At 55.5% G+C, this 27,592-nt stretch overlaps 8 protein-coding genes across 8 annotated transcripts; 4 read left to right on the top strand and 4 right to left on the bottom strand.

The window, feature by feature from the left end:
- Positions 1-322: 322 nt before the first annotated feature.
- Positions 323-1,529, top strand: PHACADRAFT_95048 (uncharacterized protein; the record flags this gene model as incomplete). The annotated part of the gene is made up of 6 exons (XM_007395685.1): positions 323-480; positions 540-621; positions 675-809; positions 861-1,030; positions 1,087-1,325; positions 1,378-1,529. 6 exons carry the CDS (start codon positions 323-325, stop codon positions 1,527-1,529), a joined length of 936 nt encoding a protein of 311 aa, XP_007395747.1.
- A 558-nt stretch (positions 1,530-2,087) lies between these two features.
- Positions 2,088-2,766, bottom strand: PHACADRAFT_256040 (uncharacterized protein; the record flags this gene model as incomplete). The annotated part of the gene is made up of 3 exons (XM_007395684.1): positions 2,450-2,766; positions 2,294-2,395; positions 2,088-2,243 (listed from the first exon to the last, which is right to left on the bottom strand). Coding segments are annotated over exons 1-3 (340 nt in total), but the record flags the coding sequence as incomplete, so codon positions are not given.
- Positions 2,767-4,970: 2,204 nt separating this feature from the next.
- Positions 4,971-6,061, bottom strand: PHACADRAFT_208940 (uncharacterized protein; the record flags this gene model as incomplete). The annotated part of the gene is made up of 6 exons (XM_007395683.1): positions 4,971-5,250; positions 5,305-5,327; positions 5,383-5,471; positions 5,529-5,540; positions 5,594-5,636; positions 5,982-6,061. 6 exons carry the CDS (start codon positions 6,059-6,061, stop codon positions 5,150-5,152), a joined length of 348 nt encoding a protein of 115 aa, XP_007395745.1. The 3' UTR covers positions 4,971-5,149.
- A 469-nt stretch (positions 6,062-6,530) lies between these two features.
- Positions 6,531-8,495, bottom strand: PHACADRAFT_208939 (uncharacterized protein). The gene is made up of 10 exons (XM_007395682.1): positions 8,434-8,495; positions 8,253-8,356; positions 8,137-8,194; positions 7,946-8,085; positions 7,766-7,885; positions 7,601-7,707; positions 7,338-7,550; positions 7,033-7,281; positions 6,923-6,974; positions 6,531-6,860 (listed from the first exon to the last, which is right to left on the bottom strand). Exons 2-10 carry the CDS (start codon positions 8,316-8,318, stop codon positions 6,822-6,824), a joined length of 1,044 nt encoding a protein of 347 aa, XP_007395744.1. The 5' UTR covers positions 8,319-8,356; positions 8,434-8,495; the 3' UTR covers positions 6,531-6,821.
- Positions 8,496-9,960: 1,465 nt separating this feature from the next.
- Positions 9,961-11,055, top strand: PHACADRAFT_256036 (uncharacterized protein). The gene has a single exon (XM_007395681.1). It carries the CDS (start codon positions 9,967-9,969, stop codon positions 10,645-10,647), a length of 681 nt encoding a protein of 226 aa, XP_007395743.1. The 5' UTR covers positions 9,961-9,966; the 3' UTR covers positions 10,648-11,055.
- Positions 11,056-11,853: 798 nt separating this feature from the next.
- PHACADRAFT_161397 (uncharacterized protein) lies at positions 11,854-19,000 on the top strand (the record flags this gene model as incomplete). Its single annotated transcript, XM_007395680.1, has 13 exons — positions 11,854-12,258; positions 12,311-12,390; positions 12,449-12,780; positions 12,831-13,225; positions 13,278-13,814; positions 13,869-14,246; positions 14,306-14,495; positions 14,547-14,756; positions 14,815-15,153; positions 15,203-16,578; positions 16,634-16,926; positions 16,964-18,327; positions 18,384-19,000. 13 exons carry the CDS (start codon positions 11,854-11,856, stop codon positions 18,998-19,000), a joined length of 6,516 nt encoding a protein of 2,171 aa, XP_007395742.1.
- Positions 19,001-21,326: 2,326 nt separating this feature from the next.
- Positions 21,327-25,368, top strand: PHACADRAFT_256032 (uncharacterized protein). The gene is made up of 13 exons (XM_007395679.1): positions 21,327-21,546; positions 21,594-21,738; positions 21,787-21,891; positions 21,949-22,671; positions 22,726-22,852; positions 22,903-23,292; positions 23,342-23,655; positions 23,705-23,896; positions 23,949-24,105; positions 24,164-24,410; positions 24,460-24,604; positions 24,661-24,780; positions 24,832-25,368. The coding sequence occupies exons 4-13, from the start codon at positions 22,486-22,488 to the stop codon at positions 25,315-25,317; spliced, it is 2,364 nt and encodes a 787-aa protein (XP_007395741.1). The 5' UTR covers positions 21,327-21,546; positions 21,594-21,738; positions 21,787-21,891; positions 21,949-22,485; the 3' UTR covers positions 25,318-25,368.
- Positions 25,364-27,267, bottom strand: PHACADRAFT_256030 (uncharacterized protein). Its single transcript, XM_007395678.1, has 10 exons — positions 27,185-27,267; positions 27,073-27,125; positions 26,883-26,957; positions 26,551-26,830; positions 26,304-26,455; positions 26,155-26,249; positions 25,945-26,092; positions 25,748-25,886; positions 25,573-25,694; positions 25,364-25,518 (listed from the first exon to the last, which is right to left on the bottom strand). The coding sequence occupies exons 4-10, from the start codon at positions 26,566-26,568 to the stop codon at positions 25,452-25,454; spliced, it is 741 nt and encodes a 246-aa protein (XP_007395740.1). The 5' UTR covers positions 26,569-26,830; positions 26,883-26,957; positions 27,073-27,125; positions 27,185-27,267; the 3' UTR covers positions 25,364-25,451.
- Between the last annotated feature and the right edge of the window lie 325 nt (positions 27,268-27,592).

The raw sequence follows: 27,592 nt of genomic DNA, 5'->3' as shown, positions 1-27,592 counted from the left end.
CGATTGTAGAACCTCCGACGTACCGCAGCAGGACGAACGCCTGCGGGGACAGGGTCTTCCGGTGCGTTTGTGCCGTTCTGCGGCTGCGCGCTGCTCAATCCTCGAATGGGCGCCTCGCGGCCAGTTTACCTTGGACGCGGTTTGCTCTTGCCTCATCGTACACGTTCATCTCCCAAACCCTCTGCGTCGTTCCGCCGCTCCTGTCCTCCTCGAAGGTCGCGGAGCACCGCCTGGTAGGGCACGCCTTTCTCCAAGCAATTTGCCTTCAAGCTAACTCGAGGTTGAGACCGCTGCGATCGTCGAACGCGACCTCCTGATCGTCATGGCCGCTACGGGCATCTCACAGTGGCTATTCCCTGTCTCAGCTATCGTGGACTCAACGCCGAGCCGTACGACGTCTTCCATCTCCGTCGAGAAGGAGCTGTATGACCGTGCACGAGGGGTGGAGTTTCTGTTTCGCCTAGGGGTAACCCTTGTCTTGTACGTCCTCCGCCTACACATTCATGCAATGTGCCATATCCTTTACGTGAAAAGCACAGGCCGTCGTCTGCCATGTACACTGCGGCTACGTGGTTCCACCGCTTCTACATGAGGTACTCCATGGAAGATTACCACAGACAGGTAAGTTACACCGTTGCTTCTAGTTTCCTGGATTCTTCATGTGTCGAACGCAGGATGTTGCAGCGGCGTGTATTTTCTTGGCGACAAAGACGGAGGAATGTGGTCGAAAGCTCAGGGACGTCGCGAAGGTATACTGTGCCAAGGTCTACGGCAGGAAGAACGTGGATGAATTTGCGGACGACAGCAAGGTGGGACGCGTAAATGTGGGGGACTAAACGACATCTCAATTTTACGCTTAGGAAGTGGTAGAAAGCCAAGCCGCCATTTTATTGACGGAAGAGGTGCTGTTAGAGGCACTGTGCTTCGACTTCATTGTCCCCACCCCGCAGTCAGACCTCGTGGACCTCTTCGACGCTCAACCGGAGGCCGTTGATGTCGAAGAATACGCCTGGTCGATTGCCAATGACTCGTAAGCGCCGTGCTTCCCGTGATAAATTTCTCATGAGACGAACGTGATCCTCTCAGTTATCGCACGCCTTTATGTGTCCTTTACCCCTCGCGGATCATTGCAGCGGCGTGCTACATCCTCGCTCAGCAATATCTAGACAAGCCGAGTGGCCTATCATTGGCCGCAAGGATTGCGTCGCCCGCACCTTCCGCCTCGCTTCCCACCCCTCCATCTCACAAGCCTTCTTATCCCGAGTCTGCTCGCTTTGCCGTTGATTTCTTCAAGTTCAATGAAATGGAGCTGGCCTCACTATCCGGTAATTATAGCGAGCGCTTGCCTTTGCACGCTGACTGAGAAGAGTATTTTAGAGGCATTGACCATACTCCTCGAGTTCTACGCGGCTCAGGACACAAGGGGATCCGTGGAATGGGTAACACCTATTGCAGGAGTGAGCTCGCTCGTTTTCCGAGCTGGGAATGAACCTCTGACCGTTCATAGATTGCAACCCCTGATCCGGTGACCCGTAGGGGAAAGCTGTATCAGCCGTTTACAGCGATGGCGCAAGGTGCTCAGAGAGCCCATTCGCAACCGGAGCAGACGGAAGCTCCTTCAGCTGAGAAAGCAGACGCGGTTGCGAACGAGATTTCGAAATTGTCTAGATCCACAACGAAAGGCTGGGTACCTATTGGAGGGGAGGCTCCTACTCCGGAAGAACCCCCACAAAGGTCGAATGTCAGCTAGCCAGTACCTGACGCCGCCTTTACTTGCACCATGCTTTCTCTGTCGCTGTGTAGCTGTCTTTTTCGCTGTGTCGCAATGTTATCTAGAATTCTCGCTTCTTCACACCGTATCATCGTACGGAACAAATATGAATCGTTCGGTTGGCAGCGCCGTCAGCGATCTGCAACATGCGGGCACCGCGTAATGAGGTGCGTCAGAGCATGGTAATGTATCGTCCGCCTGGACAGAGGTCTCTCACTCTACAGCTCGATGGTTTCCTTGTGCTTGAATTTCCGACTCGCGCGATCTGCAGCACGGAAGCAGAACTGGTTCCCGTAAAGCTCTAGTTCAATCCGCGGGAGATCTAGGACCGTGCGTGTCGGAGGAACCTGCGACGTCATGTCCTGTTCCGATGGTACAGAGGCGGGGCTGGACGCAGGAGGATTCGAGACCGGGGTGGTTGTTGCGTAGAGGGGAACGGAAAATGCAAAGACGGAATTCCTCTTCGGGATGACTGGTGACGCAAGTCAGAACGGACCCTGCGACGTCTGGGCGCGGACGTACGCTTGAGTTGATCCTTTGGGGTGATAATTTTGAACGCGTTCTCGGTCTCAAGGATGACGATGCCGGTCAAGCCTACGAGCGACGCGTTCTTGCTCTGCTTGACTGAGGTGCACAAACGCAGTTAGCACACAGAAGGCGGGACGCCTCGAGCCGTACCTGCGATCATCGCTCCTTCAAAGGCAGCCTTGATCAGCTTTGCATGCATGCCCGCTGCCTGCGTCTGAGCATGCTGCGTCGATCCGGAGTCAGCGGGGGGCAGATTGAGCAGCTCCGACATGTACCCCATCCAGACGTTGTGCAGAGCAACGAAGAGCTCGAATCTTATCGGCGCCGGGGTCAAGAGTGTTCCTATCGGCTCGTGGACGTGCGAAAAGCAAAGACGTGGGACGTGCCTTCTTTCCGACGGCAGACCACAGTGCAGCCCTTTGCGTCGGGTGGTGCTGTTAGCTACAACGTCCGCGTCGGACCTTTTGCTGCTGGCGGCACGCCTTGCTTTCTTCTCCTCTCGCTCCTTTTTCGGCTTGTTTTCGCGGACGGGCTGGTCTAGCAAAATCTGGCGCCCTTTGACGCGGCTCGCGTACACCTGCGCGCCGTCTACAGAGCGCGACAGGTTATCCTTGACATACTCGGGTGTGAACGGGGTCTCGCTGTTGAGCCTGACACGTTGGTTCTTAATGCAGCTCAGTCGCGCCCGGGCGGTGCTGGGAGAGAAGCTCGGCGCTCACGTTGATAGGTGGGAGATCGGTGTAAATGTCTGTGTACGCCGCGCTGGGCCTGCGGGACGCCGGTGAGGGCGAGCAGGCACTGGAGAGATGGAGAGGTTAGGCCGCACCCTGGATGATACATCGCCTTCGTCGGCGCGGAGGTGTGGTGATGGTGGTCTGCGGAGAAGAGAGGCGTACCGAAACGGACGATCGCCGGGTGATTCACGTGCAAGAAAGGCACGAAATGTGGGGACGAAAGAGTTCCGGGGCCAATTGAGTCCCCCCGAGGTCGTAACGTAACGCTTCTCCCCGTTGCCTGCGACCAGCACCTCGCTGCATGCCCAAATCAAGGCATCCAAGTTGGTACGCCCTCGCTGGCCCAGCATCGTCCGCGCCATCTTCACCCCTCTCTTCTCCTAGCAGGTCCGCGACCGCACCCTGCCTATTCCTGGCCGTTCAGCGCACACTGATGAGACATCGACCGCAGCTTCCTGCTCGGTCCGCATGTCCTGCCTGCCCTCGTCAGATCTGTGAACGCGTCCGAGGGTAAAAGCGCCGCTGGAGGAACTCGTTCACCCTCTGAACGTAGACTGCGCCACCGCGGGCGATGGTCACTGGCCATGTTCGAGCCCGGTCGCCAGCACACGGTCGGCATGACAGTCCCCACCATGTGGAAGCGACTGCGGTGAGTAAAGGCTGGGACGCGCCCACGATGCTCCTCGGTCTTCAAAATAGTCAAGACGCTCTTATGGCGTTGCTTCTAGCAACATCCAGTCGCCTCTGACGCGCTTCCTGGTCCCGACATCCCTCATGTCCGTTGCGGGCCATTCTGCCACTGTTCCTCCGGTCAGGGCACCCAGTTGTAATGTATCCATTTACTACTGATGGCCATGCTGGATTTGGCGTTCTACTTCCACACAATTATCATCTGATGCTTGGAGAAGCATTATGAACGAGGCGTGTTTCGGAACGACCGTTTTCTGCGGTAGTGAGCTCCGCAAAGCTACTCTTATCGTCCTGGTCATCTGATATTCCTTCTGGCAGTTGTCACGGCTCGGCTTCGCTCTATGGCGACATCGCGGTACGATACGGCGGTACGTTCGGTATCGTCTCTCAGATCGGCCTAGCAAGATCTCATCTATTCCAGAACTCCCCGCGACCCTCGCCTCTCGTCTCCGTTCCAAGCAATGTCGCTACCGTTTTTAGTTCCGGCGGGTAATCATGAAGCTCGTGCACGCTGCCGTTACGCGGGAATCCCGCCGCTGCATGGCCATACAGCGGTAGTGGTCCTCGGGCACGACGGGTTTCGGTAAATAGCTATGCGAATCTCCGGATAGGCGCGAAGCTGACCACTCAGCCGCTATCCGCTGGTGCTAGCGAGAGAACAATGTAGACCCTATCCTTCGTCCCGGTCTCACCGTTGTGCGGCCTGTGTGGATTTCTCCCACACAGCCTGGTTGTCTCCCTCTTGTAATTTCCTTGGCATAAGGTTTGAATCAGGCCGGCCTGCAGCTCGCTCCACTCTCCAGGCTTATTGCCCCCGCACGTGTCTGCCCTCAGGCGTTTTCTATAGCCTCCCACCCGCTATGTCTTATCTTGCGGCCTTGCTGCCCATAATTAATTTTACATTATCCGGCTAGAAGGCTGTAATCACCGTTCACATCTACCCGGTCACAGCCTGTCTCTCATATCTGTAAGCACAGCTTCCCTCCACCTCTGCCGTCGCCCACCACATCCGCGAGGAAACAACCCTGTTATCGCTCCCGTTTTCAGGCCTCGGCTGCCGATGACGCGGGCGGTGCTCTCATGGGCAGGCTTTTAAGCTTTGTAACCGTGCAGGCTCACTCCGGGTAGAGGCCTGGACAAGACGGCCGAGCAATTTCGTGGGTCGAAGATCATCTCAGGTCAGGCGCGCACAAATACTTGCAGCCAATTCAGTCGGCGTGCAGGGCAGCATGGTTTTGAAGAAGGACGATCACATTACAATCTACTATACCGAAAGCATGGCTCGGATACATATGACGAAAGGGTGAGCTCTACATAACGTTATACGGCGCGAGTCGTTCTCAATGCGTCTACGGAGGTGGGAGAGGGCAAGTATACGGGATACAAACACGAACGGCGAGGGTAAGCACAAAATACAGGGAGAAGATCATGGGGGCGGGAATTTGACGTTCGCGTACTTCGAGGCGGCACCGGTAGGCTGGCGGCCGGCTGCAATGCAGGACGGGCAGTAGTCGTCTATGACCGGACCTGTCGTGACGTCAGTCGCGTCCCCACAAACCGAACGGTCTGGGTGAGCCTCACTAATCGACTCTGGAAACTGTCGGCTGAAGGCATGTCGTTAGTCGGCTGCGTGCAAGCGGAAAAGCAGACGCGACGCACTACTGCCAGCAGGTATCGGTGCAGCGCGGCGGCACACAGTTGCTCGGGTGGCAGGTGCTGAACTTGCAGTACCGGTCATCACATTGGTCCTACAATGATTTGATGAGTGCTGCTGCGTCGGTGGCGCGAGTACGGTATGGTCTCACCAGTTCGTCGGGCTGCAGAAAGCTACGTCAGACAGCGGTGGGAAGTGCGGAGAGGAGGTGCGTACGAGGTCAAGATAGTGGCCGCAGCGCTTGTAGTGGTTTCGGATGCTGGGAGAAGCCGGGAAGTCAATGGGTGGCGTCCCGGGGTCAATGGGCGGATATGCCTCACCGCCGCCAGTGACACATGAAGAACAAAGTAGGTATAGGAGAAAAGGTATGTACAGGAAAGCGAAGGATTGGGAGCGTGACTGACGACCCAGCCATCGCCAGTCGCTTTTATAGGCTCCAGAGTAGCCCGACAAAATAAGTCGGTCGCTATATAAAATTCTGGAACATAAACTGGTCTGCCAGCCGGGGCTCTTTTCGATAACATCATCCATCGGGCCGTCCCCAACGTTCGTGTCCTGTTCCAGCAAATCGAGATGGGCGCGTCGGAGTATGGTGTTTGCTTACACGAGGAGGACGAAGTCTGCGTCCTCGTAGAAAGTGTTATCGAGGAGTGATCGGGGCTTGTGCCCTCCTGTCCGGGTCATTTTGTCCGTATCACGCTGACTTCGAGATCTCAAAGCTAAAACGTTAAATCCCAAGCTGACGCAGCGTCGGACATGCTAAGCCGCTCAAACAGTCGATATCGCGGGCTAGCGCGTACGGAAACCTCCCTCGGAAGGGCACCAGCACGCCCCGGACGTCAAATTCGCTCTTTGGAAAGAGTCCGCGAATTTCAGGCTAATGGGTTTTCCAGCTGGGGGCGCGCTTGTGATTTGCGGATCTTGAGCAGTCTGCGAACGGTGTCGCTGCCCGCCGCAGGCTTCACAAGAGGCCGTGAAGCTCCTCAATCGAGCGTCATAGCAAATAGGACCTGACCTTCGTAGATAGCCTTGAAAGGGAATGTTTTGTCCGTCGCGCCGTCATGGCGTGGGGATAGGCTCATGGTTTCGGAGTCGTCCTCGGGAGCCTCGCGTTCGCGGGGCGAGATTGCGATGTTATCGATCAACTCGCGCACGGCACTCCCCAGGGGTACCGTTTAGGTACGTTCCCGCGGGAAGGCGAAAGGGGCTGCTCATCGTCGGCCGCGTGTATCAAGGCGCGAATAGGTACGGCATTCATGAGCTATTTTCCCCAGGCGGGGCATGGCTAGTTGCTCATGCAGATCAGTCGAGCCGACGCGCAACAGATGGCGGCCAAATGGCGTCGCACGTGGATGAACTGGTCTGCCTCAGGGCAGAGAACTCAAGAAGGTTATCGCGAACTCTATCGAGATCTTTCGGAAAGCCATCATGCAAGATTCTTCCGTCATGCTGCGAACATCCCCACCAAGTACTGGCTCACTCCCTGTCGTCACCGACAACGACGTCAGCAATCAGCACGAAGTTCGCAGCGCCGAGTCTACTTACTTCTGGCGTTAAGATCCCTACGTCCGAGAACACAAGGGAGATCAGATCTGGGCTGTACGCGTAAGATTCCTGTCAGAGCGCGGGCGCCACGTGAAAAAGCCACGGCCTACCGAGTGTAGTCCACTCGAGGATTACATTCCAGTTGGATCATGGTCATTACCCTCTCTCTCGCCGCTCGCAGCAGTATCTCAGAAAGATACTTGCCATCGCCGGACGAAGGAGGATTTTCGGGAGAAGTGCCGGAATCTTGATCGTGCGCTTCCGGGTTTAGTGGAGTGAGCACAGGGAAAGATAATATGCTCGGCGTATGGGTGGGCAGGTCATATTGCGAAAGGGGGAAATGACGATGAAACTTAAAGCTTCCGGATAGGTCGGTGAGATGATGCTAAAGCCGGATGCGCGCTAGGAAACGTACCTCTCGGCCAACGCGTAGAAGGGCTTGCGCGCGGCGTGAGCGAGGATGGCAATCTGATTGCTACCCACGGCGTTGATCAGCCCACCACTCTCGACCACAGCTTCTGATCCCACGAGGACGAAATCGACGCGGTCCATGACATAGGCCACAGCGGAATCTAGAACGACCGTGCAAGGGATACCGGCCTCGATGAGTTCCGCGTAGGTCCTCAACCTGTGACCCATTCGTCAGACACCCTATGAATCATAAACATGAAGGCGTACCCGCGGCCGTTGGGACGAGCTTCGGTGACGTATACTGATATGCGCTTCGTCTTGTGCGCGTGCAGGAGAGCGGTCATCACCACGCGCGAGTACGAGTGTGTTAGGATCTAGACGAAAGCCCATGTCGTCAAAGGCCTTTCAGCAAGGGTCCGCGTGAGCACTTACGATCGAGTCGTCCTTGATGAAGTCCAATACGGACTCGGCGATCTTGTCGCGGTACCCCATGGCCGAGGCAATGTATTTTCGACCCTCTGTCTGGAGCTCCTTTTTCAGCCCGGGTACGGTCTGAAGAGGATCAACATGAATCCAGGGCCGCATGAACTTCATTGAAACGCTTATACTCACGTCCGCCGCATGGGGAAACAGCGTTATGAAGGCTAGAAAAAGATCGCATCCCACGGTGGCGCAAAGATGGTTAGTCAAGCGACGCTTAAGCTCTTCACTCGCATCCCTGAGCTCTTGGAAAAGCTCTGCTGTGGTCTCGGCTGTAGGGTCCTTATAAATAGTCGCGATAGGAGGTCTAGGCAGCAACTGACCCTCAGAGATGTCCAATAGGTCAGTCAGGGTACGTATAGCCGCCAAGTGCTCAGAAATCTAGACCAGCAACAACGCATGAGTCAACCCCTATCGTCATAGAGAGGAACTAACCCACGTTCGGGTCTGCCAGATTTTCCCTGTACAGGCCGACGACGGCGTCGAGTACTCGTGATCTAGCCATAGCTGGATGACACAGAGATTTATCCCCTTTGAGCGATTCTAGAAAGTCATTGTAGTTGTAAGCTGAAGGTTCTATGTCCTTGAAGATAAATGAATGGCTTTTGTATAGTGTTTACCTTGTGTACGGAGCTCCTGATTGTGGCCACAACGGCCAGATCGTGGCAAGCAGTGATCTCGCAGCGGTACGTGACTCGGTGGAATGCGTGACAGATTGGTCACACTGCCGATCAGATCTGCGCGCTTCGCTGCACCGCTTTCCCAGAGCGGCAACGGATGTCGTTCGAAAGCGCAGGGCTCACACCGACGTAGTCCCGGCATCGTTTACGTGTCAGGGCTCTGCTAATGAAGACAGCTATATCCTGGCAGGTGGCGGACGCCTCGCAGGCCGCGCTAGGGTATTTGGACGCAGGCACGTTGACTTATTGTTCACAAGATCGCCGATTGCCTAATGCGCCACAGTGCGGAAGCCTTTCCAGATCAGTGTAAGCATCTGTGCCTTCAGGGGTGTTCGACCACTGCAGGCAGCCGGCTGGGAAATAGATCTATCCGATAAATGAGCCTCCAGTCGTACATAGTGGTCCACAGGGGTCCATATGCACCCAGATACCGCGTCGGCTCCCTTCTCTCTTCGCTGGCCGAAACAGCCCCGTGCTCAGACTCGCGGGAGCCGCTGTTCGCGCGGGACTGACGTCCGAAACTGTCGGCGTGTTAGCGGAATGTTGTCTGGCGTGGAATTTCATACGTTACGTTGTTTCGCCGTGCGCAGTCTAAACTCGACCTGGCGGAGATACCATAGCTACAGTGTGCAGGGTTAGCCCAAGTCCAGCGGTGGCGCGGTCCGCTGATGCTCCGCACAAGACACCCCCCGCACGTAAATGTCACCATGCCATGGACACCGTCGTCAGCGTGAAGCAGGATGCCTTGTTTATTTATGTCGGCTCTTGTCCGACCCGAGATTCTCGGCGGCGGCGGTGTGGCGGGCTTTTGTCCCAGAAAGGACATGTTGCTCGCTGGCCGGGATCGTCGCCAAGGAGACTAGGGCGGCCGCGCCCGACTGACACAAGCCTGCACGTCATCGACCAGGGACTTGCCTCCGTGAGAATCGACTAACCGAGACTCGGGACCGAGCGCTACGGGCCGAACATTAGCTCAAATTCTATATCGAGCAATTCAGCGAGGCGTTTATTCCACGCTCCGCTTGGATGTTTGCCAGTAGCAGCCGTCGGGGCTCGTGCGAATATTCGCACAGTTCATTCTCCGCCTCGAGGACTCCGTTCGAGAATTGATCAAGGACCACATATGGACTTAGATGTAAAAATTACCTCCCTTCGGCGTCGAAACACGTTCCGTGTTTGCGCCGCGTACAAACCCGGTTCAACCCAAATGAGGCCGACGCCGGAAGCATCGCAACCCGCCAGGACCGATTTGTGTCCCAGGCACAACCTCTCCGTTCCCCAAAAAGCCCGCAAAATAATGGTCTTGCTCCCATCTCTCTCCTAATCGTCGCAGAGCACATCACGAGCAACAGCCGACGAGCACACACCCACTGCGTCACGCATATCAGCTTACAAGCTCAAGCTCAGGTGAGGCATGTCGATCACGGCCTCGCTGTCGCCACCACGCTTCGTCTTGCTCACCCTGGCTCACACATGTCCGCCTGCAGGCCGTCAGACGTTCCAGAAGACTATTCCAGTACCGTTGTGCCTCCCGCCAATCCCGCTATGCCGACATCAAGTCCAGAAGTGTTCTTCTGCAGCAACGTCGCCCAAATTGACGAGTGGGCAACTCGCACGGGAATTCCTCTGACATCAGCAGAAGCGCTGGGAATGAACTATCGTCGTGCGCGCGACTGGATGCTCCGAATCAAGAACGAGCTCGTCGCGCACCACGGCTGGCGCGACGTGCAGCCTCCCGATGCCAAGCTTCTCTTTGACATCGAGACTCCCTACCCCGGTTTCCCGCTTCGCCCCAACCTGCGCCTCTACGTCCCCGCACACGCGACCACATTCTTCGCGCCTGACCGACGCGTGCAGTGGGAAATGGTTTTCCATAGCGGGACTTTCCATCTTCTGAGACACACCGTCCGGCCAATCAGCGACCTCCTCTACCTCCTCCAATGCCTGCTCACCGGCATGTTCCAGCTCGTCATGGAGGAGGACCTGCCCGGCGGCGCTGTCCGCACCATACGCGCCCTCCCGCCCGCCGACTGGGTCGCTGCACACGAATCGGAACTGGTCAGGATATTTGGGCCTGCCAACCACAGACAGCTGCTGCGCGCAGCGAGCGACACTCGCATCGCTTTCAAATGCGAGCCTGCACCTCGCACCTGAAGCGAATGCACTTCCTTCAAAAATTTGGTCGGCTGGGCCTGCCGCGATTCATGGAGCCTCTCTACGAGTAACGGAGACGGATCTCGACACATGCTGCTACCGGCTCGCCTTGTAAGCTTTTTTTTTATCGTTTCACCTATGCTGTTTCGTCGCTGCTCTCAGTTCAGCTATCTTTATTCGCACTAATGAACTTAGAGTCGTAGTAATTGCTATCGTAAAGTCGGACTCTATCCCGCGCTCGCACCTGTTCTGCTCTTATCTTGACCATTTCGTCGTATTCGTATATCTGTGCCCACATAATAATGCTCTGTAACTCTTCTATCGCGGTCGCCCGGAATCGTATGTACATCGCTAGTGCTCCGTAGCTTTAGTAAGTTAGGAATATGTCCCTGGCCTAAATACCCGAGGATAAAACGGAGGTCCAAGTAAGTTACCGGCTGACGCAAAAGGTGAACTCAGCCACGGAGCTGCCAGTACAGTGCAAGGACTTTGCCGGTGGTCTACCGAGATGGTAACATGCACCCAGAGGTCAGACGTGCATACGCAAGCCGACGATTCAGTCATTCAATACAGTAGAATAAAAGTCTGCTGGAAGACCGGTGCGAGAAATTATCCGAAGGTCAAAGGACACGGGCAAAATTGTACGTAGAGTGCCGTGGCCGCGGGACAGCCCGGGAAACCTTCGGGGCACGTTGTGGCGTCGTGAGCTGAGGCGTGTCCAAAGCGTGGTCACGGTCAACAGACACTAGTGCGGCTTGCCGGACATTGTATGGGACGGGGCGCGGGTAGGGCAGGGGGTTCATGCAAATGAGCAGACGTTTACGGCGCTGCGAGGGTCATGAATATGTTCTGGTGCGAAGTCGGCCTGGACGAGAGCCGGGGACGAGTGGTTCTGTATCTGTTCGGTCGATCTCGCGAGCATCTAGTACGCATTGCCTTGCATGCCGAGAAAGCTGTGCATAACGGGAGATGCTATCGGTTATACTTTTGACTTGTGCAGTATGTGGTCAGCACCGTCTGCGAAGCCCTGCCCAGAGCGAGAGGTTTGCGTCAAGATGAGCATTGAGCGTGCGCGTGATGGCTGAGGTAACGCAGGCGTGTTGCATCACGTGCACGTCACAAGAGCGGTGTGAGACGTGCAGCGCTGCAGCAGCTCTCGAACCGAACCCTTCTCTCGTCCCGCTTCGCTCTTTAATTTAAACGGGCATGGACGGCCCTCCACCTCAAGAGGAGGATTTTTCGACACTATCCATAGCTGACCGGCTCGCGCACAAAAATTGGAAGGCCCGCGTCAGCGCATACGAGACACTCATCAAGACCTTCCAGACCACAGCGTCCGACACCGATCCCGCCTTCAAGCCATACACGAGCAATCCCGAGACACTCAAGAAGATCGTCACAGATACGAACGCCGTCGCGCAGGAGAAGGGGATTGAATCCGTCGTCAATTTCGTAAAGTTTGCGGGCGAGAACGCGGCGCAGACGAGACCTGTGGTGGTACCCGCGCTCGTGGACAAATGCTTTGGATCAGCAAGAGCAGGAACCAAAAATCAGGCCGTGGAGCTTGCTCTGCAGTATGTCGAGGTTGAGAATGGGGGTGCAGGCGTTGTGGTATGTCCAGCCGTTCGCCCCAGCCTTATCCAGTTGCATGACGTCTTGGCAGGAAGATGTCCTGCCCGGTCTGGCAGCAAAGCAGCCCAAGACCGTGGCCGGCACTGTGCTCGCTCTCAAAGAGATTGTCAGGTGCGGCCATTTGACACGCGTATAATCTTGTTTACTGAGAAGGCTTTGCATGTTCCAGATGCTTTGGTACCTCAGCGACACCGCCTGCCCCAGTACTAAAGGCACTCCCCAAGATCTTCTCGCATACAGACAAGACAGTTCGCGCAGAGGGGACAACGTTGACGCATACTCTGTATCAATACCTTGGGTCTGGTATAGAGATGTTCCTTAATGATCTTAAGCCTGTGCAGGTCAAGGAGCTGAAGGAGGCGTTCGAGGCTATGGAGAAGGAGGGAAAGGGCAAGGGCTCTGTCAAACCTGAACGCATGACTAGAGCAGCTGCACGAGATGCTGAGGCTCGAGAAATGGCTGGTGGGGATGACAGAACCGAAGACGCGCCGCAGGAGGAAGGTGCGTAATCATGCGCTTTGCCAGTGCGCGACGCTCATACTTCGAACCAGAGGCATCTGTGGATCCCCGGATGCTCGCGGAGGAAGCAGACGTTGTGTCAAAACTACCTTCAAACATACAGGCGGGCCTCACGTCATCCAAATGGAAGGAGCGCAAAGGAGTGTTAGATGAGCTCTTGGCCTTGCTGAACCACACGCCACGCATCAAAGGGGCCCCAGAGCTCGGGGACCTTGCGAAGTCTCTCGCCACATGTATACAAAAGGACGCGAACATCAATTGTGTCATGACAGCCGCAAACTGCCTGGAAGGTCTGGCGAGGGGCATGATGAACTCTTTCGCGCGCTTCCGCGAAAGTGTAGTCGGTCCCATGTTGGAGCGCATGAAGGAGAGGAAGGCGAACGTTACGGACGCTATCGGAGCAGCGCTGGACGCTGTCTTTGCCACAGTAAGCCTTCTATTGCTTCTAGTTCCCCCCGACCCTAACCGTGTATCATCAGACCACATTGCCCGACATTCTTCCCGACATTCTACCAGCGCTAATCTCCAAGAACCCACAGGTTAAGGAAGGCACGTTGAAGTTCCTCGGTCGCTGTCTCGCGACATCGACGACGCCCGTGCCTCCGGCGCAGATCAAGCCTGTCTCTGAAGCGCTTGCCTCTCTGCTTGAAGATTCCTTTGAAGGAGCTCGCAATGAGGCCGCCACATGCCTCGGTACTCTGATGAAGATGGTCGGCGAGCGACCGCTGAACGCTCTGATGAACAGTCTCGCAGATGTCCGAAAAGCGAAGGTCAAGGAGGCTCACGAGAAGGCGACTGTGAAGTGCAAGGCTGGCGGCGCGCCGAAGCCAGCCCCTCCCCCTGCCGCGAAGGAACCACCGAAGAAGAAGGCAGCACCTCCGAAGGCCGCGGTGCCTGCTCCTGCGGAGGCTGAGCAACTCGCCAAGAAGTCCGAGCCCGCCGTTGCCGGAGATGACGACGAGCTGCTGCAGTCGATCGAGAACAAGCCAGCCAAGAAGCCGCCAGCCCGATTTTTGGTACGCATATACTCAGCCATGTATCTATGAACGGGCGTCAATATTGCTCTACAGGCCAAGAAAGCTCCAGCAGCCGATGCTGGCGACGATGCAGCACCAGCAGCTCCGTCTGCACCCGCAGCAGCAGCGCCCCCTGTGAAGAAGGTCGTTCTTCCACCAGCGGCCGCTAAATCAGGCAAGGCTGCTCCGCCTCCTGCTGCAGGGGCACTCGACACGTTCAAGTACAAGCACAGCTCCGAGGATGCGGACGCCCTCGCTGCGGAGACGATCCCGGAGAACTTCGCAGCGGGGCTCGGTGACTCGAACTGGAAGACCCGTCTCGCAACATTAGAAGAAATGACCGGTTGGGTAGAGAGCAGCGCCGAGTCTCTCGATTCTGAAGTGGTCGTGAGATTCCTCGGGAAGAAAGGGTGGGGCGAGAAGAACTTCCAAGTGAGTGTTCGTCGCCCCTGGGAGCGTGCTTCGGGCTAAGGACCGATCTTGCTCCTCAGGTGTCAGCTAAGTTGTACGGCATCCTGAACATCCTGGCGGAACATTGCCCGTCTTTCGGAAGATCGTCGGTGGCACTATGCATCCCACACCTTACTGAGAAGCTAGGCGACGTGAAACTTAAGAAACCCGCCGGCGAAACTCTCATGCTCTTCGGGGAAAAAACGTCCCTCCAATTCGTCTTTGGACACGGTAAGTGAATGGTAGCATTCCGCGGTGCTCTCAGCTGATTGAAATAATCAGCATATGAGCCACTATCGAAGCAAAAGGCACCCAAGGTTTTGGCCGATGCTGTAACATGGATCGACCAAGCTGTCGTAGAGTTTGGAATTGCCGGTCTTTCCTTACGCGCGTTGATAGAGTTTCTCAAGACCGCGTTGGCGAACTCGAATGCCGCTGTGCGTACCAGCGCCACGAAGGCACTCGTGACCGTCAAGCTCTTTGCGGGACCCAGTGAGTTCATTTGGACGGTTCCTTCCGAAGCTGCGATAGTCACATGTGATTCCAACAGGTATTAAGGATCTCGTTGAAGATCTCAACCCGCAGCTCCTGAAGACGATCATCGCTGAGTTCGACAGAGTCGAGGGAAACCCGGCACCGGAGCCTGTACGGACATCAGCCGACCTAGCGAATATGGTGGCTACGTCAGGAGGCGGAGCCAGCAAGGCTGCTGCTGGAGGCGATCCTTTGGACGACCTCTTCCCGCGCGTGGAGATTGACGGTCTGCTGAAAGGCACCACTATCCTCGCTGATGCGAAGAGCGATGCGTGGAAAACCAAAAAGGAGGCGCTTGAGACATTGCAGGCGATACTGGACCAAGGTGCTAACAAGCGCTTGAAGCCAACGATGGGTATGTCCGCGGCTCCGAGATATTTTTCCACGTTAACTTCTCTTCACAGGTGAGATTGGCCAAGTTCTCAAGGCGCGGGTAACGGACAGCAACAAAGCTGTGCAGAGCCTTGCTCTGGATATCGTCGCACGTGTTGCTACCGGTATGGGCAAGCCGTTCGATAAGCAATGTCGTTTCTTCGTTCTGCCCGTGTCGACCGTTCTCGCAGATCAGAAAGCCCCTATCCGTGCATTAGCTGTACAAACTCTCACAGCGATCGCGAACGCGTGCGAGACGCTAGAACCGATGATCCCAGGCATCGCAACTGCGTTGGAGAGTGTCAATCCACTGCAGCGATCTTCCCTCATGGGTTGGCTTGTCGATTGGTTCAAGGAACACCCACCTACTCCCGGTCTCGACATCAGTAGCTGGGCTGGTCATATCGTCTCTACCCTCGATGACCGGAACGGCGATGTAAGGAAGGCAGCGCAGGCCCTACTACCAACTCTTGTCTCGTCTGCAGGGCCCGACTACGTCATGGCGCAAACAAATTCGCTTAAGCCTGCCTCCAAGGCGACCGCTGTGCCGCTCATCCAGGCTGCCCGAGGCTCCGCTCCTGCTGTGCCCGTTGCAGCACCTGCTCCAGCCAAGGCGTCGGCCGCGGCAAAATCTGCTGCCAAACCTGCTGCTGCCAAACCTGCCTCCGCTGCCGCACCGTCACCGGCGGAATCGCCTTCGCCAAGGGAAACCTCTCCGCCACCCACGGCAACCGCGAAGGCAGCGCCTGCCAGCAAACTTACCACTGTTCGTCGGAAACTGCCCCAAGGCTCAGTCTCCCGTCCCGAGTCGCGTGCTGAGACCCCTTCGGATGCAACGGCGCCTTCTTCCACGTCTCGTCTTCCTAGTAAGCTGGCTACTGGTCTGAAGCGACCAGGAGTTATGCCTGCCACCGCGAAGAGTTCCCCGCCAGCTGCCACTGCATCTATGCCTCTTACAGGTGCTAATCCTGACGCAAAGAAGGCACGCTTAGCCAAGGACGCACAAAAGTGGATCAACGAAAGCGGAACAACTCGCAAGGATCTTGCAGAGTTGCTGCAGCATCAAATGGAGCCGCACGCCTCGAAAGAACTCATCGGTGCTTTGTTCAGTCGCGATCACAATGCCGTGAACGACCATGTTCTTGGTCTCAACATAATGTATGAGTTCTACTCTGCAGTCGAGGCCAGCGATGAGCGGTTCGGGCCGATCGACGAAGTCAGGGCAGTATGCATAGCCAACTCGGACTTAGCCCTCAAGTATGTATCCATGAAAGCGCACGAACCCCAGTCGAACTTGGTACAGAAATGCTTGGATGTGGTTGAGTCTGTGCTCGCATTCTTCCAGTCGATAGATTATCAGTCGTCGGATAACGAGGCCGTGTGTTTCATCCCGACGATGATTCACAAGGTGAGCCCTGATCTCATGGTCTCTGGTCGCAGACTTTACTTAGGTCGACTGCCAGCTTGGCGACGCACGCGAACCCGTGAGACTTAGGGTGCAACAGATCATTCAGACGCTTCCCAAAGTGTACGCATTCAGCCGGGTCTCCTCCCTCCTACTGGAACATGGCCTGAAGTCGAAGGTGGCTAAGACTCGGCAGGGCACACTTGATGAGCTGGCTGGTATCCTGAAGCGCTTCGGCATCGGTGCCTGCGAGCCGGCAAAAGCATTCCCGGTCATCGCATCCGCAATCTCCGACAAGGATCCCAACGTGAGGAAGTCCGCGCTCGCTGCTCTGAGGTCGGTCACTACGCCGTCTGTTATGAGTGGTCGCTCACTGATATCCTTACAGCGAAGGTTATGTTCTTGTCGGCGAAAAAATCTGGAAGCTCGTCGGGTCGCTTTCACCCAAGGACAAGACACAGCTAGAGGAACGACTGCGCCGTGTCGCAGGTCCCAGCACACCGGAGAAGGCCGAGATCCCTGCTGCCGGTGCCCTGATGTCCCGCCTTGCCACTCTTCAGCGTTCAGCGTCCCCTGTTCCTGGTGGCGCCTCTCGCGTAGGTGGCATCCCTCGACCATCGAGCCCGGCTGTCGCGCCAGTATCTCGTCTTGCACGCCCTATCTCGCCAGCATACGGAGGAGCTCGCGCGACGTCACCTCAGCCGTCTATTGCTAGCAAGATGGCGACACCTATGCGGGCTTCGAAGACGATGCCTGCTGCCTCCTCTCACCTGCCTGCTCCTGCATCTTCGAGTGGCATCGGCAAGCCGAAAGGCTTCCCTCCTTCCCGTCTCACGGCTCCTCGCGGCCGTCCAAGCGATCAACAGCACATCCCAAGCCACTCACTCGCTGCTCAGCCAGAGCACGACGAGCCCGATTTATTGGCTGAGTCGCCGCCACACACAAACGGTAACGGGCATGTCCACCATCCCGACTTTGATGAGCCGGTCCGTTCAGGGTCTTCCGACGACATCACCGTGGCCATCTCAAGTATTCTGAGCAATGATCCCTCACGTAGTGTCGACGCACTGAAGAAGGTTCAGAAGGTGCTCGAGATCTCACCTGATGAGGGCCCAACGTCTTCTGCCTACCGCGAACTCGCTGAGCACACGGAAGGTCTCATCGAAACGATTACCCTGCAAATGGCGCATGTCTTCGAGCGCCCGGATGATGTCGCTGTGCCTGAAAACTTCAGGCTTGCCAAGCACCTCATCCAGACTCTCAACGCCTTCTGCGATCACGTCTTCCTCGCCGAGTCATTAAACGGAGACATCCTGACATCTTTGCTGGAAGAGTTGACGCTTCGTCTCCTGCAAACCGACAATAGTCCGGATACGAAGGTTAAGGACTTGTCGCGCTTCATCAACATGATCATCCTGCGTATATTCGCTACTGCCAGGAGGATGTCGGTTTTCCGCGCTCTATTCCAACTCCTCCTGCAGATTGTCAAGCCCTTCCCTGCAAACGGCACGTCTCCCGACTCGCAGGAGGCCAAGGTTGCCGAGCTCGTCCTGAAGTGTATATGGAAGCTTGCGCGGAACATCCCACAAGACCTCGAGAAGTCGGCCCTTGATCCGGTTGAGTTGTTCCCAGCCATTGAGCACTTCCTGCAATCCGTGCCTCCGAATGAATGGCGCGCGCGATCAACGAACAAGGTGCCGTGCGGTGACATGCCCTTGCGGACCGTTAAGGTCATTATCCAGCATGTCGTCGGTGAGTAAAATTGCTATCCTTTTATCATAATTGCCCGGTCTGATACGTCTCTGCAGCGCACTATGGTGACGACGTCTATGACCTGCTGTCGGCTTCGTTCGATGACCCCTCAGCAACCATCGTGTACCCGTATGTCTACCGTATTCTTAACTCAAGTACGCGGACAGCTACGGAAATGCCAGCACGAGGAGCCGCCCTAGATCGTGAACCGACGCCTCACGGAGAGTCTCCAGCTCTCAGCCGGCCCATCTCTCCACAGGACACGATCTCTTCACGACGGTCATCTAGCCATGGCCGAAGTCAAAGTCAAAGTCAAAGCGTGTCCTCCGTCAACGGCCATGGCCGCAGCCCGTCACTGCCTGCACAGGAGCCGGACCCTGACGAGCAGCTCGTGGGGATCATCAAACATATATCGAGTGAGACGACGGGTGCGATGCACAAGGAAGGGATCACCGAACTCCACCACTTCTTGAAGGCACATCCGCATAAGAAGGGTAAAGTTGACAAGATGCTGGACTCGACTGGCCCGGCTTTCCGCAAGTATATAACGCGTGCGCTAGCAAGCAGAGCAGCCGAAGATGAAGAGAGGAGCGTCGCGGTTGCGAAAACACTTTCAAGTACTTCTTCACCGTTCTCGACACAACGTGGCGCTAACCAATTCCGACAGAACTAGAGTCGAATTCGCGCGAGCGGATGGCCCCTATCGCTATAACAACTGGTAAGTGTGCTCCATGTTATACGTCGAGTAACATCTGATCGTCGACAGATGTCGAGCCTCCGCGTATTACGTCCCCCACGTCCCCGATGTCCCCCCAACGACCGAGTCTGTCCGATCTCCCTCCGCCTCAGCAGGAGAAGCTTTCGCGACTACACGACCTCTTCCAATACAGATCAAGTACCACAAGCACCGGGTCGCAAGGGCGAGCGGCACCGTCGGAGTTACGTCCTGGTTAAGGTTACCATATTTGTCGTTTTGTGCTTTGTGCCATAGGATTCTGTGTATCTTTACACGCTGTGTCGGAGCTGAACCCACTGTATATCCTGGCTATAATTTGTATACTCGCACGCACGCTCATATATAATCCCATACCCTCGTCTTCATCTCTGTTCATGCGCCGGTCTGTTGGTCTAAGCCCGCCGCTGCATTGGCGCCTGAGCCTGACGTGCGCTTGATTTAGCTTCCCCAACGGCCTCGGCTGCTGTTGCAGTGGGATGACAGATGGTTAATATCTCCAGCCTTGCCTTCAGGACCCCACGTCGTGCAAGACATCTCGCATCGGCGTGCACCGGAACTGCGTTCAAGCTGTCGCCCAACCAGCAACATGGTGAAGGAGTCGACTAGCTCCCAGCGCACTGCGGCAAGCCGGATGTCCTCGGAGTTTGTGTACGACACTGCTCTCTTCTTCTGGAAGCTGGTCATATACATATTCTTCCGAGAGATACGGCCCAGAGGGGCGTTTCACATTCCCCGCGATGGCCCCGTCATCTTCGTGGCAGCGCCGCACAGTAACCAGGTATGTCTCCAGTATGTTCAAACATCTGGGGATGTGGCTATCCTCACCGGCGAATGTAGTTCTTGGATATGTTGCTGGCTCTTCAGGTGTACCGCGAGACAGGCCGAAGGGTGCAGTTCCTCGTGGCTGCTGCCAGCATGCAAAGAAAATTCATAGGATTCTTTGGAAGGCTATTCTGGAGTAGTAAGTCCCCACTACCATCTAATGGGGGACCACTCCCCGGCTGATATATTTTGGACAGTCCCTGTCGTTCGCGCTCAAGACTTGGCCAAACCCGGAACCGGAGTCGTCACAATCTCTGACCACGACCCTTGCCTCGTCGTAGGCCATGGCACACGCTTCACTGAAGAGTTCTCTCCCAGAATGCAAATTCTTCTTCCCAAGTCTGTGAGAGCTCCCTCGGCGGAAGTTGTCGAGGTTATATCGGATGATCAGCTGAGGATCAAAAAAGCATTTGCTAACGACAGCGGATCTGCTACAGAGGGAGTCCTTGCTAAACTCAAGGAACTGCGTCTTAAAGGGAAAGGGGGTCTGGAGTTCAAGAAAATTCCTTACGTAGACCAGGCTGAGACGTACGCACATGTCTACGACGCCCTGGACGATGGCGGCTGTATCGCCATCTTCCCCGAAGGTACGCTACAGCCGTCCCGCCTCTCCAACCAACTTCAAGCTCATATGTTTCAGGCGGAAGTCATGACCGCACTGACCTACTCCCCCTCAAAGCTGGAGTCTCTCTAATGGCCCTAGGGTCCATGGCCAACAATCCCGATCTGAAGGTCAAGATCGTCCCCGTCGGACTGTCGTACTTTCATCCACACAAGTTCCGTTCGCGCGTCGTCGTCGAGTTCGGGCATGCTATGGATGTCCCACTGGACCTTGTGGAGAAGTTCAAGCAGGGCGGTGTACAGAAGAGGGAGGCAGTCGGAAAGTTTCTTGACCAAATTTATGACGCCCTGAAGACGGTGACCATAAGGGCTCCGGACTATGAGACACTCATGGTAAACATGTGTGCATCGACTAATTTAGACCGTACTAACGCGACGCTTCCACAGATGATCCAGGCAGCCCGCCGGTTGTATGTTACCCCTGGGCAGCATCTGACCCTCGGCCAGGTGGTGGAGCTAAACAAACGTTTCCTCGAGGCGTATGTCATGTTCAAGGATGAGCCAAGGGTGCAGAAACTCCGCGAGGACGTATTGAAATACAACCGTGTACTGCGCAATTTGGGACTTCGCGACCACCAGGTGCCTGGGGCTCGTAAAGCGGGCTGGAGGACTTTTGGTCTCCTGTGTTATCGAATCCTGTTGCTCTCAGTATGGGCGACCCTTGCGTTGCCCGGGGTCATCCTGAATGGGCCCATCTTTCTGACGGCAAAGATAGTGTCGCTGAGGAAGGCGAAAGGCAGGTTTCTGCTAAATCGTCTTGACATGTCGGACTGAATAACCCGCGTTCTGGCAGAGGCGCTTGCGGCATCCGTGGTCAAGGTCCAAGGCCTAGACGTTTTAGGAACTTGGAAAGTCCTGATCTCGCTAGGACTGACACCTGTAGTGTATGGTTTCTATGCCTTCCTAGCGGCATTAGTTATGATCAAGGCCCATGCACCTCTGTCCTGGATAATATGGACGCCCATAGCCGTCTTGGCGGCTCTGCCGATCATTGCATATGCAGCATTGAAATTCGGCGAAGCTGGCATGGATGTTCTGAAGTAGGTCGTCCGGTCCAACAGGCGACAGAGATTAATCGTGTTTCTAGATCATTGAGACCGTTGGTCCTCGCGCTGGCGCCTGGTCAACAGAAATATCTCGAGCGGGTCAAGGCTATGCGCTTACGACTTTCAAATGAGCTGTCAGAAGTTATCAACGAATACGGACCGCAAGTATTTGAGGATTTCAACGAGGTTTGGCTCCCCTTGTATGAATAGAGGTAGTCTCACAACCCTGCACAGACTCGTATTCTAGTGCCTGCGGCTAGCGCACCTCCTTCCGGCGGCCAGGGCGTCTGGCAACGAAAGGGGAGAGATGCACAGGGTCGCCTCTTGAATCATCCCATGGCACGCACCATATTTGTGAGACACTCGTGTTGCTTGAACTGATGCTACTTGCTCTAGACTTGGCTTGACGAACGTCTTTTCGGCTGGAGCTCCGCCGATAGAAGCAGAGCATCCAGTCCCGGCTATTCTGACGATGATATTGCCGACCACGACACACTATTACCGTCACTCGAGATGAGACCCTCGTCCCGTTCCTCGTCCTATGCGGATATCAGGCTTCGCAAGACACCCACGACGTCGCCAAAAATACCGGCACACCGTCCCCAATCCTGTTCTTGACGCTGACGGCGCCCCTGTTGAGCCGACTCCGTGAACATGCTGTGCCACCTGTCATGCTCTTCGCCGCCTTTTCCCCTGTTTTTGTTCCTGACACTGTCCTCGTCTCGACCGTCTTCATCGCTGAATGCTGAACGCTGAGCGCTTCTTGGAAGGCGCCTTTGGCGCCTTGTTTTTGACGCCAACTGACGTCGGGGTGCGCCTTCGCCTGGATTCGCTTGCTTGTCTCAGGCTCCCCGCATGTCGTCTCGTGCATAGTTCTCTCCCCATCTTCCTGTTGTTTGTATACCATACCCACTTTTCAACTTCTAAAACCTAATGCAGCCTCCGACCGCGAATAATGACTCCGTCGTGTCTACGCAGGCGGACCTCGTCTACGAGGCTGCCCTGCTGTTCTGGAAGACTGTCACAAATATCTTCTTTCGCGAAATAAGACCGAGAGGGGCGTTCAATATACCTCGAGATGGTCCAGTTATCTTTGTAGGGGCTCCACATCACAACCAGGTCAGTATCTACCGAACGCTGCTGGCCCTGCTCATTTTTTCGCGTGGCATGTAGTTCTTGGACCCATTGCTGCTTGCTCTGCAAGTGCACAGAGAGACCCGACGGAAGGTTCAGTTCCTCATCGCCGCGAAGAGTATGAAGCGTCAGGCCGTCGGTTTCTTCGCGAAGCTAATGTCCAGCAGTATGTGCGAACTTCATACCTGCGCTTTGGCGCCTCTCATGTCCTCCTAGTCCCTGTGGTACGCGCTGTGGACGGCGCGAGACCTGGTATTGGCCGGGTTACGATATCAGAAAGCGACCCATGTCTCGTCATTGGCCACGGCACGAAGTTCACAGAAGACTTCAAGCCCAAGATGCAGATTATGCTGCCGAAGTCCGTCAATTCTGTCGTGGCGGAGATTCTGGAGGTCGTCTCCGACACAGAGCTGAGGGTCAAGAAGGAGTTTGGAGGGGAAAGAGGCAAGGGTACGACGCGGATACGTGAGAAGCAGAAGGAGCTCGAGGTTGGGGGGCAGACCGGCTTTGAGTACAAGAAACTGCCACACGTCGACCAGGGCGAGATGTACCATCATGTGTACGAATGCTTGAAGCATGGAGGCGGCATCGGCATCTTCCCAGAAGGCAAGCATCCTCCCCGTGGGTGTGTTTACGGCGACTAACGCTTACGCAGGTGGCAGCCATGACCGCACCGATCTTCTTCCTCTCAAGGCTGGTGTCTCGCTCATGGCTCTTGGTGCGATGGCCGACAACCCCAAGCTGAAGGTCAGAATCGTCCCTGTCGGACTCTCGTATTTCCACCCACACCGTTTCCGATCCCGCGCGGTTGTCGAATTCGGGTCTGCGTTGGACGTCCCAGAGGAGCTGGTGGAGAAGTTCAAGCAGGGAGGACCGGAGAAGCGGGAGGCGGTTGGAAAATTGCTGGACCTTATATATGACGGCTTGAAGACTGTCACAATCCGTGCACCCGACTACGAGACTTTGATGGTATGCACAGTCTTGTGTCTGCCCTATGACAGCCCTAATGGAAGTTTAGGTCATTCAAGCCGCACGTCGCCTGTACAAGACACCCGGCCAGCATCTCACCCTTGGACAGGTCGTTGAGCTGAACAAGCGGTTTATTGAAGGCTACCTGCACTTCAAAGACGAGCCAAGAATCAAAAAGCTTCGTGACGATGTTATCAGGTATAACCGCCTTACACGCGACCTTGGAATGCGCGACCACCAGGTCAGTCCCAAGCTATGGCACGTCGCATGGTTCTCACGTTACATTCTATTAGGTCCCAAAAGCACAACCGGCTAGCTGGAAAACACTGAGCCTACTTCTCTATCGTCTACTCCTATTATTCGTCTGGACGATATTGGCTTTGCCCGGATTGATCTTGAACGGACCTATATTCGTAACGGCCTCTGTCATTTCCAGACAAAAGGCAAAGGGTATATTTTTCGCAACATTCTAGCGCAATCTACTGCTTACAAGCGCTATCTATCTCAGAGGCCCTCGCTGCATCCGTGGTTAAAGTGGCAGGTAAAGATGTCGTCGCGACATGGAAGATTCTCATCTCCCTCGGAATCGCACCCCTTCTCTATCTCTTCTACGCCTCCCTTGCGACATTTGTGGCACTCAAGGCCGGATTTTCCTGGCAATGGGTGATCTTCACTCCTATCATTGTCCTAATATCCTTGCCATTTATTGGATACGCCGCTCTCAAGTTTGGTGAGGCTGGCATGGACGTGTTGAAGTATGTGACTGGTGCCTCTTCCTGAAGGCCTTCGCTAATGTTTCGATAGGTCCTTGCGCCCTTTGGTCCTTGCCTTGTTCCCTGGCCAATCACGCACTCTTGAGAAAGTTCGAGAAATGCGGTCCAGACTAGCTAACGAGCTCGCTGACACAATTAACGAATTTGGCCCGAAAATATACGAGGACTTCAATGAGGTAAATTCTGTGCTTTTGAGAGAAATGATCGCAGTCGTTTACTACAGCTCCCATAGTTCCGCATCCTCGTGCCGTCTGCCAGTGCCCCACCGTCATCTGGCCAGCCTGGCATCTGGCGCCGCAAGAGCAGTAGCGGAGCTGTTGATGCTCAGGGCAATCTGCTCGTACATCCTATGGTACGTAGCACCTCTCACCTGACGACAAATCTCATTCAATGGTTTTCACAGACTTGGCTAGATGAGCGACTATTCGGTTGGAGCCAGAGCGCATCCCGAGGCACCAGTGCCTGGGCGGGAAGCAACGAAATCAGTCGTGCGGCGACACCTGAACACTCCGACGAAGACGAATCCGGCGACTACGACCATGTTCTTGGATTCCTCGAATCCAAGAAGCCCACGACACACGGCCGGGCTCGCAGCGCGCGCAGCTCGTATGCAGACCTACAGAAGCTCCGGCGCGCTTCTAATCCAGCTCTGCCCGCGGGATGGCCTGTGATGACGACGGCCACGGAGTCTGCGGTCGAGACGAGTCCGGTTCTCGATAGCGACGTCGACGGCCTACACATGCGCCACCCGCAGCGTACGCGGAAAGCCAGCCTGTCGGACGGCGTGTCTGTCGTGCGGATCAGCGCGTTGGACAGAGAGGAGCCGTTCGATGAGGCCACGAAGGAGATCAACGATGAGATTTCACATCGGAAGGCACACCAAGACTAAAATATATCTCTATCTCACTCGTCGGACAGCGGCATGAGCGGTCCTATTCACACCAGTTATCACACTACGCATGACTAGCACGAAATGAACACGAATTATGGTGTACATGGCTAACACGTTGGACACCTACATATCTAGTCATCATACAGGTCTGCTCGTCGCTGACCTGCGGTCAGTATGTCGACACCAGTCTCAGTGATTCTGCGGCCACAAGTCAGTGCGCACGTTCGTTGAATGGTAATGGAGTGGACACACAGAAGAGTCTCCTCGAACTGCGCGCTACGCTTGCCATCTACAGTAGTAGCAGTCCAATTGTCCGGCCAGTGGACGAGGTCCCAATTGTGGCCTAAGTTGATCATAGGCTCGATCGTGAAGCACTACAGACACCGTCAGCAGGCATATTGCCACATAGATAGGGCAGAAGACAGACCATGCCGGGCTTCATCGTGCCAATAGCACGATTCTTCGCGTAGTGAGGCACATTCGGTGCACAGTGGAAGAGATCGTTAACGCCGTGTCCGGTATACTGCCGGATGACGGCGCATCCAGCCGCACGGGCGATAGGCTCTCTATCGTCGCGGTCCGTTCAGCGAGTGCCGCAAGGCGCAGAGGCTATTTTGAACTCACATCACCTTGCCAAGGTCACGGATGAGCGCACCAGGCTTGCAGAGCTTGATAGCCTCGTCCAGGCTGTGTCGGGTGACCTTCAGGAGCTTTTTCGAGTCTTCATCGATCTGGCCGACGGGGTACGTCTCATTCAGATCAGCATGGAAACCTATGTACGTGCAGAAAGGGGCTTGAGTAAGGGAGAACATGTCCGTAGCGCGAAAGACGTACCGTCGTGGTAGAGCGAGACGTCGATGTTTATGATGTCTCCCTCTCGAAGGCTGCGCTGGTCGGGGATACCGTGGCAAATGACCTCGTTGATGGACCTGCAGAGGCTTGTAAGATAGTGTATGGGGAGTATCAGGTGTCGTGCGTCCTACGTGCAGACAGATTTCGGGAAGTTACGGTAGTTTAGCGGCGAGGGGTACGAGTTGCGCTCGATGGTTGCATTGTGTACGACCTCGTCGATGAAGTCGGTCGTCACGCCGGGCTTGACGTGCGAGGCGGCGATATCGAGGACTTCACGCGCGAGCTGAAGGTCACAACACAGGAACGAGTATGAGCTGGCGAGTTGATTTGAGATCCCGAGTACTCTGAGGACCCAGCGATCGGAGACGAGACACGCACTCTACACGCAGTCCGCATCTTCTCTTGCTCCTCCGGCGAGAGGATCCGGGGTGGCTGCCCTCCCTTTCTGTTCTCCGAGATGGGAATGCCTGTATACCAAATGAAAAGTCAGATACTTACAGGGCAAGCGAGAAGCCACGAAAGAATCTCTTGACTGTACCGTCTTCTGCATAGTCTGGCCGTTGTATATGCTCCGGCACCGCACGCCTTGGACTGAGAGGGTATTTTGGCCTCATCGTTCCGGTGAACTGGAAGTTTCCGAAAGGATTGGAGGCGCCATCTACGAGGGAGTGTTACATGGGGACCTCATACGATGCATTGAATAGACGCACCTTGATTAACGTTCGAACCGTTGAGTAGGGGTTGTCGGGACGTGGCAAGGTCGTGAATGATCTTGTGCGTTTTCTAAGAACAGTCCTCCTAAGACATCCGAAATGATGCAGACGTCTTGCGGATGTATACTCACCCCTGCACATACGGTTAGCTATACAAACATGACAGAAGTCATATCCGAAGACTCACAGTTTGCCTTGAAACACTCCTGACCACAAAAGTAGGATCCTTTGATTCCAAGCCTAGATGGCAGATGAAACGTTGAGCCCAGTCTCATGGATGGTCTGGAGAAGACAATCACTTGCTGCACGTCGGGCACTCTAGGCGTGACGGCGGGTATCCATTGGGACAATTTGTGCTTTGGCAAGTGACGACTGGTGCGGTCGACGAGTTCATGACTGGGGATAGAATGTCGGAGTTGTCGAAGAACTGGAGATTGATCGAAAGTAATATTTTGGTGCGCGTCTCTCGCAGCTTTGCGCTTAGGCATCCGTCGCAGTCACGAGAGAAATTTGGAACTTTTTTGTTACAAAAAATATGCGAAAACAGCCTGAAAAAATAAGTAAGAAAATGCCATATTTTTCCTCCCGGTATCCGGCGGCCCGGCGACTCGGCAACCCGGCAGCCGAGCCGATTGTCCGCCAGGCCATTGTAAAAGCGCCCGTGGCTGCGGCACCCGGCGGACAATCGGCTCAGCTGCCGGGTTACC

The sequence above is a fragment of the Phanerochaete carnosa genome, assembly GCF_000300595.1.
Source record: "Phanerochaete carnosa HHB-10118-sp unplaced genomic scaffold PHACAscaffold_5, whole genome shotgun sequence".
Classification (NCBI taxonomy): Eukaryota; Fungi; Basidiomycota; class Agaricomycetes; order Polyporales; family Phanerochaetaceae; genus Phanerochaete; species Phanerochaete carnosa.
The sequence above is the reverse complement of the archived record's forward strand: the minus strand, read 5'-3'. Positions and strand labels throughout refer to the sequence as shown.

What these genes read in the sequence shown, in the direction of transcription:
- PHACADRAFT_208939 (XM_007395682.1), bottom strand. Translation starts at nt 8,318, where the DNA reads ATGGCTAGATCACGAGTACTCGACGCCGTCGTCGGCCTGTACAGGGAA. An exon ending in GCTCGTCCCAACGGCCGCGG is followed by an intron (nt 7,551 to 7,600) that starts GTACGCCTTCAT and finishes AATGGGTCACAG; the next exon opens with GTTGAGGACCTACGCGGAAC. An exon ending in CCTCGAGTGGACTACACTCG is followed by an intron (nt 6,975 to 7,032) that starts GTAGGCCGTGGC and finishes TTACGCGTACAG; the next exon opens with CCCAGATCTGATCTCCCTTG.
- PHACADRAFT_256036 (XM_007395681.1), top strand. Translation starts at nt 9,967, where the DNA reads ATGTCCGCCTGCAGGCCGTCAGACGTTCCAGAAGACTATTCCAGTACC.
- PHACADRAFT_256032 (XM_007395679.1), top strand. Translation starts at nt 22,486, where the DNA reads ATGCAGCCTCCGACCGCGAATAATGACTCCGTCGTGTCTACGCAGGCG. An exon ending in CGCGAAGCTAATGTCCAGCA is followed by an intron (nt 22,853 to 22,902) that starts GTATGTGCGAAC and finishes ATGTCCTCCTAG; the next exon opens with TCCCTGTGGTACGCGCTGTG. An exon ending in ATCTGCTCGTACATCCTATG is followed by an intron (nt 24,781 to 24,831) that starts GTACGTAGCACC and finishes TGGTTTTCACAG; the next exon opens with ACTTGGCTAGATGAGCGACT.
- PHACADRAFT_256030 (XM_007395678.1), bottom strand. An exon ending in CGTCTCGCTCTACCACGACG is followed by an intron (nt 26,093 to 26,154) that starts GTACGTCTTTCG and finishes GCACGTACATAG; the next exon opens with GTTTCCATGCTGATCTGAAT. An exon ending in CAGTTCGAGGAGACTCTTCT is followed by an intron (nt 25,519 to 25,572) that starts GTGTGTCCACTC and finishes TTGTGGCCGCAG; the next exon opens with AATCACTGAGACTGGTGTCG.